Source organism: Hemibagrus wyckioides, linkage group LG27 (assembly GCF_019097595.1).
Source record: "Hemibagrus wyckioides isolate EC202008001 linkage group LG27, SWU_Hwy_1.0, whole genome shotgun sequence".
Taxonomy (NCBI): domain Eukaryota; kingdom Metazoa; phylum Chordata; class Actinopteri; order Siluriformes; family Bagridae; genus Hemibagrus; species Hemibagrus wyckioides.
Window position 1 is genome coordinate 12,946,756 of NC_080736.1, and position 15,734 is coordinate 12,962,489.

A 15,734-nucleotide genomic window follows, 5' to 3' on the forward strand; every position below is an offset into this window, starting at 1 on the left:
GTGCCTATCTTTAAGAATAAGGGTGATGTGCAGAGTTGCAGCAACTATAGGGGGATAAAGTTGATGAGCCATACAATGAAGCTATGGGAAAGAATAGTGGAAGCTAGGTTAAGGAAGGTAGTTTAAATTTGTGAGCAGCAGTATGGCTTCATACCCAGAAAGAGCACAACAGATGCAATTTTTGCTCTGAGAATGTTGATGGAGAAGTAGATGGTCAGAGAGAGTTGCACTGTGTGTCTGTAGACTTGGAGAAAGCGTTTGACAGGGTGCCAAGAGAAGAGCTGTAGTACTGAATGAGGAAGTCAGGAGTAGCAGAGAAGTATGTCAGAGTGGTGCAGGACATGTATAAGAGGAGCAGGACAGTGGTACCTGACCACTGTCCTGCTCCTCTCATACATGTCCTGCACCACTCTGACAGTGCTTCAGTGCTGTAGGTCAGACAGAGGAGTTCAAAGTGGAGGTGGGACTGCATCAGGGATCGGCTCTGAGCCCCTTCCTGTTTGCTATGGTGATGGACCAGTTATCAGAGGAGGTCAGACAGGAGTCTCCTTGGACAATGATGTTTGCAGATGACATTGTGATCTATAGTGAGAGCAGGGAGCAGGTGGAGGAAAACCTGGAGAGGTGGAGGTTTGCGCTGGAGAGAAGAGGAATGAAACTCAGTTGTAGTAAGACTGAGTACGTGTGTGAATGAAAGGGAGGGAAGTGGAACGGTAAGATTACAGGGTGAAGAGGTGAAGAAGGTACAGGAGTTTAAGGACTTGGGGTCAACAGTCCAAAGTAATGGAGAGTGTGGGAAAGAGGTAAAGAAGCGAGTGCAGGCAGGTTGGAATGGGTGGAGAAAGGTGTTGGGAGTTCTGTGTGATAGAAAATTTCAGCAAGAATCAAGGGGAAGGTGTACAAGACAGTGGTGAGACCGACCATGCTGTATGGTTTAGAGGCAGTGTCACTGAGGAAGAGACAGGAATCAGAGCTGGAGGTAGCAGAGCTGAAGATGTTGAGGTTCTCTTTGTGAGTGACACGGTTGGACAGGATTAGGAACGAGTACATGAGGGACAGCTCATGTTGGACGTTTGGGAGACAAAGTTAGGAAGGACAGATTAAGATGGTTTGGACATGTTCAGAGGAGGGAGAGTATGAGAATGTTGGACATGGAGCTGCCAGGAAGGAGGCAAAGAGGAAGGCCAAAGAGGAGGTATATGGATGTAATAAGTGAGGATATGAAGCTAGTGGGTGTAAGTGTTGAGGATGCAGAAGATAGGGATAGGTGGAGAGAGATGATTCACTGTGGCGACCCCTGAAGGGACAAGCCGAAAGAGGAAGAACTTACAGGGCTGAAGTTCAAGAAAACAAGAAGTTTTCCATGTATTTTCATCCTCCATGCAGTGGAGCTACTGGTGCACAGTCTGATTCAAAAACAGACAATAAAGGCCTAGGTAGTATCAGTGGTTGAGGACTGCCTACTTGATGGCTAAATACTATTTCTCAGTCATACTGCACTTGCTTTCCTGCACAGATAGCTTGCAGACATCACAATCCTTAGGATTGCAGCTGTTTTACAAGCTGTTTTGCACCACAGTCATCACAAGTGAACAGTTTAACTCAATAGACTTTAAGATAAACTATACTGAATTTAGAAATACTTTCAATGCTCATACTCATAAGTTGCTCATGAGTCATACGATCCTGTTTATACAATGACACACAATGTTTTTAAACACTAATGCTGTGCAGCAAAGAATGAAAACTAATTTCAAATAACTGCTTAAAGTCTATAAATTAAATTTCCAGTTTCAATTTTTATGTTACTCTTATTTACTCTAAAGTAAATAAAATTGGTGTACCATTATAGTTGCCATTAGCAAGGACTGTATTGACATTGAATTGAAGTGATAAAATATCGATTATTTAATTATTACAACTTATGCACTGGTTTAATTGCATTGGTGTAATGGTCTATTTACTGGATTCTTCTTCAGATTTACATTTTTAACTGATTACCATCATGATTACAATCTCAGTAAATAAATAGGATTTCTAAACAAAAACAACAGCCACTACTACAGATCAGTGCAATCCATTCTTTATTTATGGAAGGAAATTTACAAGAGAAATGATTAGCAGCTACTGTGTAGAATTTGTAATCTTGAAAGAATTTGGTCATTTAAAACAAAACACTGTATTTTCAAAATTCCAGGTTTATAATTTAGGATTACTGTGACATTTGAACATTTTATTTTGTTAATTTAGCAATATTTGTTATATATGTGACTAAAAACAAATGAATGTTTCTTGATCTGTGGATTGATATTCTTACAATTTACATATAAGAATAATAAACAAAGCAACTACATGATTTGGAAACCTAGCAGAAGACATGTTAGAATTTGGAAAAAACCTGATATAAGAGGCACTATGAGTAAGAGTGTGTGTAAGAAGGTGTATGTAGATGTTGAGAGGAACAGAAGATGATCTTTGCTTTTATGAAGTGGGCAGCTAGGTTTTGTTTGCAAAAGAGTAAAGCAGTGTTACTATACTATATGATACTATTCTGTGTTTAACCAATCAGAATTCATGGTACTGCTATAAGGAAACTATACATTTCTCTAGATGATGATCTGAGGTATATGGGTATCTTTCTTGTGTGCTGCAGGTGAGGCAGAGCAAGTGCACACGTAGATGCAGCAGTAATGCGAGTTGCATTGTTCACAGGTAAAATCTATATAGAGCATATCAAAGCCAAAATATCCCAGTCTGTCTGGTTTACAAATCAAACAGTTAAATGTTTAGTGATTTTATGCACAACAATGTTAAAAGACTGATGAGCTCTGTTTCATTAAATATGTCACTATCATCATTGTTAAATTGACCTCAAACTGAACACTGCAGGTAAAAACTGAAAAGAAACCCATAATAGCAGAACAGAGAAACTATCAAAGTTGCAATACACTCTAAGCAAAGTGTGCCCAGGTGGCTGCTTTTGCACAATTTTTTTCTAATATCTGAAATTTCAAGGGAAAATCCCATCAGATTACATCAGAACTTTTTCAAAGTTTTTGCATACAGTTCTTAAAAGTATTTTAAAAGCATTTGAAATGTACTGGTGATGTCAAGAGGGGCTAATTCAACTGCAGTAGAGTCTGTTAACACGTAGAATGTCATTGCGGCTCATTTCAGTGGCACGTCCAATGGGAACGTTATTGTCTGGAATAGGGAGGATGGTCGGTTGCCTGTTCCTGGAGAAAGCAAACCTGGACCAACACAGTGTGGCAACAGAACCGTGAGATATGGAAATTGAAAACTTTAAATAAATAAATAAATAAATAAATAATTTGTATAATGCTTTACCTTGAATAGTGCATGACAGAATTGTAGTCATATGGTGTGTTCAAATTGTTGGTGTTGACCTTATCAAAATTGTGCTCTTGTCCTGTGAATACATTAATCATATAATTGTTTTTGTGTTGTTGCTTTTTTTGTCTTAAAAATTACATTAAAATTACCTAAAGCACCTTTTTAAACATTTATATAATTTAATGTTTTTCATTTTCCAATTCCAAGAGAAAATATTTAGTGTTCATTTATTTCAAAGTGTACAATGGATGCAAACCAACTTTATTAACAAGAAATAAGAAGTGAAAGTCTCTGCTCTGCTCACCAGAAATAACATTTTGGAGGAGGATTCTGACATGATTGTCACGGTCACTACGAGTCTGCTCATGATTAAAGCCCAGAGCATGCAGAAGCTCATGCTGGATGATGTGATGAAAAACACAGCCGTTGCGGTCTATGGAAAGAACCTGCCTTCTACCCCTACGACCCACTGAAGAGTAGCACCTGTAAAGCAAAGAATAAGTGCATAAGTCTGCATTCACTATATAAGAGCTGGATGGCAGTTTAAGAGCTAGAAGGCCAATGTTTGAACAAATGTTTCTGAAAAATGATAATTGATATAAGGGTTGCTGACATACCCCTGGTCTGAGAGTATATGAATGAAGTCTTCTTCGTTGGTACGAGGTACGAACTGGACACAGGTTGACATTTTGAAGGAATCCAGAGCACGCTCGATAACACGTCTTTCAGAGAGTGCTGTCAGGAAAAAAGAAGGTTGTTAAAGCTAGTTAATGGAGCTCTGACACGTTACTTTGAAAGCAGGTCAGAAGTGATACTCACCATACTGCCTTGAAATGACGAAGGGCACATTAATTTTTCCATCCCCGCCTCTGGGCCACTTGCACTGGCGAGAAGTACATGGATCTGCATTCTGGAGCCCAGGATTCACCGCTATGTCACCATGTGTAATGATCAAACCAGCCTTCAGCATTCCTGTCCAGTAAAACACATTTGTGTACACTGTGATTGGTTGTACATGCATTATTTAAAAAATGGATGGAAGACTGATGGAACACTGTTCTTTCAATGAATTCTTTCAAAATGTGTCAATTTAAAATATGTCCCATGACCAATGAAATTAGTTCTAGTGAACATGCACCTTCCATATAAAAAAAAGAACTAGCAGTTGTTCAATAGAAATAAGACAGTTATCAGTGGATATTGTATGTTTCATATACCTTGTTGTTAAATTTTATTAATAACTGTTAACAGTATCTCTTATAGTTCTTATAGTAACTAAATACTTACAAAATCACACAGAAATAAAAAATACATTTGTTGAAAGGTATGTCTGACAAAATATTGCTACTTAATCTGTAAGTGAAATCTATCACTGATATATCTCACTGCTAAAGAATTTACTTGCTGTGTCTTTAGTTTTGAATAGAAATTAACAGACTTGATTGGATTATATAACTAGCCTCTTTCTAATGTATTAATTCTAACCCAACTGATTCCACCGTTACAACTATGTCACTTTTTGCCAGGTTACCACATAAACAGATGGCTTATTTTTAAACAGGGATAGGCAGCCATGGTGTCAAGTGAATCTTACCAGCATTCTTGTTGGCTCTTTCAATTATAGAAGATACAGAGAAATAATCAGGGTCATTCCTGTAATCTGAAATGAACATGGTGAAATTAGTTAAAAAACATCTGTAAAATATAGATGAATCAAGAATCTGAATCAAGTAGCATCTTACCAGTCTCCTCATAGTTCACGTTAACCAATGCCTGGAAATGACAAATGATAAATGTTCAAAATGTCTGTGAGCTGTACTTATGCTGGTGCCAAATAAAAAAACAATATATCACTTGAAATACATGTTTTTAAGGATTTACTCAGATTTAGTCATAATTTATTTTATGTTGTTCATATTTTTTTAGTTCACCTTTATGGCACGGCTCTGAACAAGACTGATGCTGAACAGAAACAGGATGTTTTGCAGCAGATGCATGATGAGAGTCACATTCAGTGAAGCAGCACTGAGAGTGGAGAATGCTCATGAAGTGCAGTTTAAATACACTCATGAGAGTTTATCACTTCCCTTTTCACCAAACGCAGACTCTATTTCTCAAGTGTTATGGCAATTCAAAAAATGGAACTGGACAATCTTACGTAAAAGAGTAGGTTTTTTCTAGACATTTGACATGCAACATTGAAAACATTGTTGAAGCTTCTTTAAACATTTCCAACCATTGGAACCTAATCTTATCCAATCATACCATTGACAAATCCATACCCTATGCAAATCTAAATTTCAGTTCAGTGAACCTCAGTAAAAACATCCCAACAATCTACCTGCTTTGATGCATTAATTACCCATAACATGTAAATTAATCTTCATCTAAATCCTAATATCCTGCAAATATATTCTGCATGAATAAAACAATAAATGCTCACATTTCATTAAACGTTCACAGTCTAGGTTTTAAAAAATATGTAATCCTCCAATCTGGCAACTTTTTCAAGGTTTATTGCACTTTCCTATTAAAAGGTCTAATTGCTGACAGTGTCTGCTTTTCTATTCATGTGAATCAATAGTGTAATTAGTGAGCTATAAAACATAGTCAAAGGTATGTTGATACCTTGTTAAATTCATAATAAATTTTTTAAAGATCAAGTTGTTCAAACTTCAGCAGATTGGAGATATAGAAAACTGACCCTTTCTAGTTTCCACATGACATTTTGTGTGCAACTAGATTAGGCCTGGACAAAGTACTGACCTCCAACACCAATTCAATTATATAGATCAGAGCTAAAATCTCCTAATCACTCTGTTATATACAGTAAAAGTGCAATGCTTAGAATGATATGTGCAGAATTTGAAGGGGGGAAAAAAAACCCAGCAGAAACAGTGTCAATGTACCGTCCAGGACCCCTGCCCTACCACGGTACAGGTAACAATCATGGACAAGGATACAAACACAAGGATCCCTATTTATAGGGGTAGACATTAGGTCTAATGGGATACAGGTGACACAATCAGGATTAGAACAATGGGAAGGGCGTAACAAAAGACACACAAAGAAGCAGGCTTCCAGGGTTCACCTGCAAGCACCCTCTCTGGGCCTGGCAGGGAACTGTCCAGCTGTTCCTGACAGTCAGTTAATTGGTTTTCTAGTGGATATTTGATGAGTTATTGTTCATTATCCTTTTAAAAATAGGAACAAGCACTATCGATAATCAAGTCCATTTAAATTCTAATTGTAGTTAAATTAATTTAAATTATAAATCTATATTCTCACCTACAACACTGCTGAAAGACACATTGCAAATTAATGATTTCATTGTCAGCCTACATGTATTTCATTTATTTTTCATTTTTTCAGAACTGCAAAGAATGGTCAGCCCACCATGGAGCCCATCACTAACAGCAATATAGCAATCGGCCTGGCCAGAGATATGAGCCAAAATGACATTGTTAGAATCAACAGGCTCTAGGAGTGCTGTAAGTACTCTGATCTAGCGATCTGTAGAATGCTCACCCCAGCGAACTGTTTATTATTGCCAGAGATTTCAACCATGCAAATCTTAAATCAGTGGCCCATAAATTCCATCAACATGATTTTATTTACACAAACATTTCCGGTGCATACTTGCTATGGTGATGGACCAGTTGTCAGAGGAGGTCAGGCAGGAGTCTCCTTGGACAATGATGTTTGCAGATGACATCTGTTGTGAGAGCTGTTATCTGTTGTGAGAGCAGGGAGCAGGTTGAGGAAAACCTGGAGAGGAGAGGAATGAAAGTCAGTTGTAGTAAGACTGAGTACATGTGTGTGAATGAAAGGGAGGGAAGTGGAACAGTAAGATTACAGGGTGAAGAGATGAAGAAGGTACAGGAGTTTAAGTAGTCCAGAGTAATGGAGAGTGTGGAAATGAGGTAAAGAAGCAAGTACAGGCAGGTTGGAATGGGTGGAGAAAGGTTTCGGGAGTTCTGTGTGAAAAATATTGGCAAGAATCAAAGGGAAGGTATACAAGACAGTGGTGAGACCGACCATGCTGTATGGTTTAGAGGCAGTGTCACTGAGGAAGAGACAGGAGTCAGAACTGGAGGTAGCAGAGCTGAAGATGTTGAGGTTCTCTTTGGGAGTGACACGGTTGGACAGGATTAGGAATGAGTACATCAGAGAGACAGCTCATGTTGGACGTTTGGGGGCCAGATTAAGATGGTTTGGACATGTTCAGAGGAGGGAGAGTGAGTATACTGGTAGGAGAATGTTGGACATGGAGCTGCCAGGCCGGAGGCAAAGAGGAAGGCCAAAGAGGAGGTATATGGATGTAATAAATGAGGATATGAAGCTAGAGGGTGCAAGTGTTGAGAATGCAGAAGATAGGGATAGGTGGAGAGAGATGATTCACTGTGGCGACCCCTGAAGGGAAAAGCCGAAAGAAGAAGAAGAAGATTCCCGGTGCATACTGTGCTGAGCCCCGTTCCCACCTCAGCAAGTGTCAACAACTTACTTTTAGCCTTTAGCTCAGTGTTGTTTTGCAGCTCTGTTTTCTTTTACATAACACTAGGGTCCTGGAGAAACGTTGTTTCATTTCACTGTGTACTGCCTCAGCTATATATAGTTGAAATGACAATAAAAGCTTCTTGACTTGATTTGACTGTTTTATTATTTTTTTTATTCCACTTATTTCAACCTTTCAGTAATAATACTGTACTTGTCCCATATTTATTGGTTAGCAATTATCCTTAAATACTGAAAGATAAAATGTCTGTAAAAAATCATCCATAAGTCTGTTTTTATTTCTCAGGAACATGAGAAGATTTAACAATTGATGGCTGTGCTGTGATAAATATCCAAGGATGTGTATCGCACTCAAAGCAAACTGACTGACTATCAAAGCTCTGACTAATTTTTTATGTGATCATAAAAAATTAAAATAAACCACTGAAATAAAATAATGCACAAAAAATATTTAATTAAATATTAAAATATTATTATCATTCTGAATGATATACTGTCTTATGATATATGAATCAATATATGAATCAATATATATATATATATATATATATATATATATATATATATATATATATATATATATATATATATATATATATATATATGCAGATCTTTTCCACAAGACATGTTTTAGGGAAAAAAGTAAAAGAAATAACATATCTGCTTGTACAAGTGTGCATAACCCCGGACTAATACTTTCATAAAGCATGTTAGAAAGCATGAAAACTCTTATTGAGTAAGTACAGTATCTACCAACATGTTCCACATTATTGCACTCTTCTTGCAAATATACTCCAGATCAGTTACATTTTATTTGTATAGTGCTTCAACAATGGACATAGTCTCAAAGCAGTCATACATAGAAATAAAAATTTAGAATTAAAAATGACAAAGTATAAAATTAAATTTATATTGATCCCTAATGAGCAAGCCTGGGGCAATGGTGGCAAGGAAAAACTCCCTGAGACATTATGAGGAAGAAACCTTGGTTCGAAATAGATCCCATCTTCATCTGGGTAACACCAGAGAGTGATTATAAATAATCTCCTTTCTACAAATATATAGAGTCAAGTGGAATTGGGTAACCAGGAAATTTCAAGTAGCTTATAATTTCTGATTTCTGTATAGATTTAACACTAATTCCTTCCTGCAAAAGCCATCAAATCTATTGTGCACATCCAGGTTTTGTCACATTGTTTTGAGGTGACTTTGGAAAGCCTGGATTTGTGTGTGTGTGTGTGTGTGTATGTGAAACGTATTCTGTCTAGTCACCCTACCACATACTCTGGACATTTGAAGAATCCAGTGGATGGAGTAACTATCACTTTTGTCAGATGTTACTGCAGCTTCTGCCATGTTGCTGTAAGCCTCTTTCCAGGCTCCTTGATAAATTTTGGATGTTTGGAGGGACGTCCTGTTCTTGGAAGTGTCACTGTGGTGCCACATTTTCTCCCACTTGTTGATGATTGCTTTTATAATGTTTACTGATGCATCTAATGTCCTGGAACTAATGTCCTTTTTACTAAATAATATACTGTTATAGAAGGGAAATTATTATTACTATTGGTGTTATCCAGATGGATTCCCTTTTGAGTCTGGTTCTTCTCAAGGTTAGGCTAATTTGAATGTTTCAGAATATTTAACTCAAAATTTACACAAGCAAAGGGAAACAGTACATGCATGTAGTATTATGCACAGAACCATTTCAACTGAAAGCTATATTGCAAAATTGCAATAAAGAAAGGGGGGAGTGGAATGTCAGTCTATCAGAAAGGATCAAGGAAGGTTTATTGTCATTCCAAAACAAGTGTACATGAAAGGGAATGGAATTTAGTACTGAGGTCCCAGTGAAAGCAGCCACAGATTTACAACTTCTATAAACATAAATATAAAAATCTGTAAATATATAACCATAAAAATATAACATAGAAAGACAGGACTAGAGCAAACAGCACAATGGGAAACAGTACAATGATTAAATAATAAAAGTGTACATTTCTTGTTTTGCACACAAGGAATGTAGTGTAGCAGTTATTGCACACTCTGTGGTGTGGCAGAGATTGCACATGAAAAGTCTGTGGTGTATGTTGTTATCACACATGAGAAGTCAGAGTGTAAGGGTCATTACACATTGCACATGTAAAGAGCTTGTGAACCTCAGTGCTTCTGAATAGAATAAATATGTATGCACCATGGTATACTTGTTCACATAGGCTGACCCAGAATAATTGTATTTCCTTTTTTAATAGCAGATTCTTTAGGCAAGTTTCAGGTTTTTCTGTGGTTTTAAGAGTTGGGCTAGAAGTTTTTGCTGAACCTTGGCAACCCTTGTTAATGTTGAACAGTGTATGTCAGAAAAAACTGCTAGATTATATGCGAGATGACTGTGTTGTCACGTGTCAACAGTGTTACTCTAATTCTCTATTTCAGTAGATAGTAGCTTATGTCATTAGTTAAGTGTGCTAGTCTGTAAACTTATTTTTCAGGCTTTATAATTAATAATTTATTTCTAAATCAACTTGATCTATGGTTCTGAACTACTCCTGCTGCCATCGGTTGTACAGTTTTAAACATGTTTAACTGTTTGCTTTTCACAAATGCTGCACTGATACTATCAGTTATCAGTTATTATCTTGAAAGAATTTGGTCATTTTAAAACAAAACACTGTATTTTCAAAAATTCCAGGTTTATAATTTAGAATTACTGTGACATTTGAACATTTTACATTGTACTTTGTCTGTGTTATGTGTAGCACCTTTGGTCTAGGAGGAACATTGTTTCGTTCCACTGTGTACTGCATCAGCTATGGTTGAAGTGACAATAAAGCTTCTTTGACTTGACTTTATTTTGTTAATTTAGCAATATTTGTAACATATGTGACTAAAAACAAATGAATGTTTCTTGATTTGTGGATTGTTATTCTTACAATTTACATATAAGTATAATAAACAAAGCAACTACATGATTTGGAAACCTAGCAGAAGACATGTTAGAATTTGGAAAAAACCTGATGTAAGAGGCACTATGAGTAAGAGTGTGTGTAAGAAGGTGTATGTAGATGTTGAGAGGAACAGAAGATGATCTTTGCTTTTATGAAGTGGGCAGCTAGGTTTTGTTTGCAAAAGAGTAAAGCAGTGTTACTATACTACATGATACTATTCTGTGTTTAACCAATCAGAATTCATGGTACTGCTATAAGGAAACTATACATTTCTCTAGATGATGATCTGAGGTATATAGGTATCTTTGTTGTGTGTTGCAGGTGAGGCAGAGCAAGTGCACACGTAGATGCAGCAGTAATGTGAGTGGCATTGTTCACAGGTAAAATCTATATAGAGCATATCAAAGCCAAAATATCCCAGTCTGTCTGGTTTACAAATCAAACAGTTAAATTTTTATACACAACAATGTTAAATGACTGATGAGCTCTGTTTCATTAAATATGTCACTATCATAATTGTTAAATTGACCTCAAACTGAACACCGCAGATAAAAACTGAAAAGAAACCCATAATAGCAGAACAGAGAAACTATCAAAGTTGCAATACACTCTAAGCAAAGTGTGCCCAGGTGGCTGCTTTTGCACAATTTTTTTCTAATATCTGAAATTTCAAGGGAAAATCCCATCAGATTACATCAGAACTTTTTCAAAGTTTTTGCATACAGTTCTTAAAAGTATTTTAAAAGCATTTGAAATATACTGGTGATGTCAAGAGGGGCTAATTCAACTGCAGTAGAGTCTGTTAACACGTAGAATGTCATTGCGGCTCATTTCAGTGGCACGTCCAATGGGAACGTCATTGTCTGGAATAGGGAGGATGGTCGGCTCCCTGTTCCTGGAGAAAGCAAACCTGGACCAACACAGTGTGGCAACAGAACAGTGAGATATGGAAATTGAAAACTTTAAAAACATAAAAATAAAAAAAAATATTAATTTGTATAATGCTTTACCTTGAATAGTGCATGACAGAATTGTAGTCATATGGCGTGTTCAAATTGTTGGTGTTGACCTTATCAAAATTGTGCTCTTGTCCTGTGAATACATTAATCATATAATTGTTTTTGTGTTGTTTCTTTTGTCTTCTTGAATGACAGAACAAAGGGCATTAAAATTACCTAAAGCAGCTTTTTAAACATTTATATATTTTAATATTCTTCATTTTTCAATTTCAAGAGAAAATGTTTAGTGTTTAAATATTGATATTTCAAGCAAACTGACTTTATTAACAAGAAATAAGAAGTGAAAGTCCTGTTCTGCTCACCAGGAATAACATTTTGGAGGAGGATTCTGACATGATCATCACGGTCACTACGAGTCTGCTCATGATGAAAGCCCAGAGCATGCAGAAGCTCATGCTGGATGGTGTGATGAAAAACACAGCCATTGCGTTGAATGGAAAGAACCTGCCTTCCACCCCTACGACCCACTGAAGAGTAGCACCTGTAAAGCAAAGTATAAGTGCATAAGACTGCATTCATTATATGAAAGCTGGATGGCAGTTTAAGAGCTAGAAGGCCAATGTTTGAACAAATGTTTCTGAAAAATGATAATTGATATAAGGGTTGCTGACATACCCCTGGTCTGAGAGTATATGAATGAAGTCTTCTTCGTTGGTACGAGGTACAAACTGGACACAGGTTGAATTTTTGAAGGAATCCAGAGCACGCTCGATAACACGTCTTTCAGAGAGTGCTGTCAGGAAAAAAGAAGGTTGTTAAATAATGGAGCTCTGACACACTACTTTGAAAGCAGATCAGAAGTGATGCTCACCATACTGCCTGGAAATGAGGAAGGGCACATTAATTTTTCCATCCCCGCCACTGGGCCACTTGCACTGGCGAGAAGTACATGGATCTGCATTCTGGAGCCCAGGATACACCGCTATGTCACCATGTGTAATGATCAAACCACCCTTCAGCATTCCTGTCCAGTAAAACACAATTGTGTACACTGAGATTTGTTGACTGCAAGCTCTCTGAGGAGAAAGGAATTTAGAAAGCTAGCTCTACAGTTCCTTCAATAAAATCTTTCAAACTGTGTCAATTTAAAATATGTCCCATGACCAATGAAATTAGTTCTAGTGAACATGCACCTTCCTTAAAAAAAAGAACTAGCAGTTGTTCAGTAGAAATAAGACAGTTATCAGTGGATATTGTATGTTTCATATACCTTGTTGTTAAATTTTATTAATAACTGTTAACAGTATCTCTTATAGTTCTTATAGTAAGTAAATACTTACAAAATCACATAAATAAAAAATACATTTGTTGAAAGGTATGTCTGACAAAATATTGCTGCTTAATCTGTAAGTGAAATCTATCACTGATATATCTCACTGCTAAAGAATTTACTTGCTGTGTTTTTAGTTTTGAATAGAAATTAACAGACTTGATTGGATTATATAACTAGCCTCTTTCTAATGTATTAATTCTAACCCAACTGATTCCACTGTTACAACTATGTCACTTTTTGCCAGGTTACCACATAAACAGATGGCTTATTTTTAAACAGGGATAGGCAGCCATGGTGTCAAGTGAATCTTACCAGCATTCTTGTTGGCTCTTTCAATTATAGAAGATACAGAGAAATAATCAGGGTCATTCCTGTAATCTGAAATGAACATGGTGAAATTAGTTAAAAAACATCTGTAAAATATAGATGAATCAAGAATCTGAATCAAGTAGCATCTTACCAGTCTCCTCATAGTTCACGTTAACCAATGCCTGGAAATGACAAATGATAAATGTTCAAAATGTCTGTGAGCTGTACTTATGCTGGTGCCAAATAAAAAAACAATATATCACTTGAAATACATGTTTTTAAGGATTTACTCAGATTTAGTCATAATGTATTTTATGTTGTTCATATTTTTTTAGCTCACCTTTATGGCACGGCTCTGAACAAGACTGATGCTGAGCAGAAACAGGATGTTTTGCAGCAGATGCATGATGAGAGTCACATTCAGTGAAGCAGCACTGAGAGTGGAGAATGCTCATGAAGTGCAGTTTAAATACACTCATGAGAGTTTATCACTTCCCTTTTCACCAAATGCAGACTCTATTTCTCAAGTGTTATGGCAATCCAAAAAATGGAACTGGACAATCTTACGTAAAAGAGTAGGTTTTTTCTAGACATTTGACATGCAACATTAAAAACATTGTTGAAGCTTCTTTAAACATTTCCAACCATTGGAACCTAATCATAGTCCAATCATACCATTGACAAATCCATACCCTATGCAAATCTTAATTCCAGTTCAGTGAACCTCAGTAAAAACATCCCAACAATCTACCTGCTTTGATGCATTAATTACCCATAACATGTAAATTAATCTTCATCTAAATCCTAATATCCTTCAAATACATTCTGCAAGAATAAAACAATAAATGCTCACATTTCATTAAACGTTCACAGTCTAGGTTTTAAAAAATATGTAATCCTCCAATCTGGCAACTTTTTCAAGGTTTATTGCACTATCCTATTAAAAGGTTTAGTTGCTGACAGTGTCTGCTTTTCTATTCATGTGAATCAATAGTGTAATTAGTGAGATATAAAACATAGTCAAAGGTATGTTGATACCTTGTTAAATTCATAATAAATTTTTCAAGATCTTGTTCAAACTTCAGCAGATTGGAGATATAGAAAACTGACCCTTTCCCGTTTCCACATGACATTTTGTGTGCAACTAGATTAGGCCTGGACAAAGTACTGACCTCTAACACCAATTCAATTATATAGATCAGAGCTAAAATCTCCTAATCACTCTGTTATATACAGTAAAAGTGCAATGCTTAGAATGATAGGTGCAGAATGAGGAGGTCAGGCAAGAGCCTCCTTGGACAATGATGTTTGCAGATGACATTGTTATCTGTTGTGAGAGCAGGGAGCAGGTGGAGGAAAACCTGGAGAGGAGAGGAATGAAAGTCAGTCGTAGTAAGACTGAGTACATGTGTGTGAATGAAAGGGAGGGAAGTGGAACAGTAAGATTACAGGGTGAAGAGGTGAAGAACGTACAGGAGTTTAAGTACTTGGGTTCAACAGTCCAGGGTAATGGAGAGTGTGGAAAAGAGGTAAAGAAGTGAGTGCAGGCAGGTTGGAATGGGTGGAGAAAGGTGTCGGGAGTTCTGTGTGATAGAAAAATATTGGCGAGAATCAAAGGGAAGGTGTACAAGACAGTGGTGAGACCATGCTGTATGGTTTAAAGACCATGAGGAAGAGACAGTAGTCAGAGCTGGAGGTGTCAGAGCTGGAGGTGTCAGAGCTGGAGGTAGCAGAGCTGAAGATGTTGAGGTTCTCTTTGGGAGTGACACGGTTGGACAGGATTAGGAACGAGTACATCAGAGGCACAGCTCATGTTCGACGTTTGGGGGACAAAGTTAGGGAGGACAGATTAAGTTGGTTTGGACATGTTCAGAGGAGGGAGAGTGAGTATACTGGTAGGAGAATGTTGGACATGGAGCTGCCAGGCCGGAGGCAAAGAGGAAGGTTGAAGAGGAGGTATATGGATGTAATAAATGAGGATATAAAGGTGGCTAGAGGGCTAGAGGGTACAAGTGTTGAGAATGCAGAAGATAGGGATAGGTGGAGAGAGATGATTCACTGTGGCGACCCCTGAAGGGAAAAGCCGAAAGAAGAAGAAGAAGATTCCCGGTGCATACTGTGCTGGGCCCCGTTCCCACCTCAGCAAGTGTCAACAACTTACTTTTAGCCTTTAGCTCAGTGTTGTTATGCAGCTCTGTGTTCTTTTACGTAACACTAGGGTCCTGGAGAAACGTTGTTTCATTTCACTGTGTACTGCGTCAGCTATATATAGTTGAAATGACAATAAAAGCTTCTTGACTTGATTTGACTGTTTTATTATTA

At 37.2% G+C, this 15,734-nt stretch overlaps 2 protein-coding genes across 2 annotated transcripts; both read right to left on the reverse strand.

Moving 5' to 3' along the window:
• Positions 1-2,300: 2,300 nt before the first annotated feature.
• LOC131347369 (high choriolytic enzyme 1-like) lies at positions 2,301-5,381 on the reverse strand. Its single transcript, XM_058381379.1, has 8 exons — positions 5,286-5,381; positions 5,097-5,127; positions 4,949-5,014; positions 4,174-4,326; positions 3,972-4,089; positions 3,659-3,837; positions 3,349-3,430; positions 2,301-3,251 (listed from the first exon to the last, which is right to left on the reverse strand). Exons 1-8 carry the CDS (start codon positions 5,349-5,351, stop codon positions 3,125-3,127), a joined length of 822 nt encoding a protein of 273 aa, XP_058237362.1. The 5' UTR covers positions 5,352-5,381; the 3' UTR covers positions 2,301-3,124.
• A 5,115-nt stretch (positions 5,382-10,496) lies between these two features.
• Positions 10,497-13,878, reverse strand: LOC131347321 (high choriolytic enzyme 1-like). The gene is made up of 8 exons (XM_058381297.1): positions 13,753-13,878; positions 13,564-13,594; positions 13,416-13,481; positions 12,642-12,794; positions 12,446-12,563; positions 12,133-12,311; positions 11,822-11,903; positions 10,497-11,721 (listed from the first exon to the last, which is right to left on the reverse strand). The coding sequence occupies exons 1-8, from the start codon at positions 13,816-13,818 to the stop codon at positions 11,595-11,597; spliced, it is 822 nt and encodes a 273-aa protein (XP_058237280.1). The 5' UTR covers positions 13,819-13,878; the 3' UTR covers positions 10,497-11,594.
• Positions 13,879-15,734: the final 1,856 nt, after the last annotated feature.

Excerpts from the sequence above, each read along its gene's own strand:
- LOC131347369 (XM_058381379.1), bottom strand. The coding sequence starts at position 5,351 with ATGCATCTGCTGCAAAACATCCTGTTTCTGTTCAGCATCAGTCTTGTT. Across the intron at positions 4,090-4,173 it reads CGTCATTTCAAGGCAGTATG|CACTCTCTGAAAGACGTGTT; the intron begins GTGAGTATCACT and ends TTTTCCTGACAG. Across the intron at positions 3,838-3,971 it reads CATATACTCTCAGACCAGGG|GTGCTACTCTTCAGTGGGTC; the intron begins GTATGTCAGCAA and ends TTTGCTTTACAG.
- LOC131347321 (XM_058381297.1), bottom strand. The coding sequence starts at position 13,818 with ATGCATCTGCTGCAAAACATCCTGTTTCTGCTCAGCATCAGTCTTGTT. Across the intron at positions 13,482-13,563 it reads CGTGAACTATGAGGAGACTG|ATTACAGGAATGACCCTGAT; the intron begins GTAAGATGCTAC and ends TGTTCATTTCAG. Across the intron at positions 12,795-13,415 it reads AAGAGCCAACAAGAATGCTG|GAATGCTGAAGGGTGGTTTG; the intron begins GTAAGATTCACT and ends TTTACTGGACAG.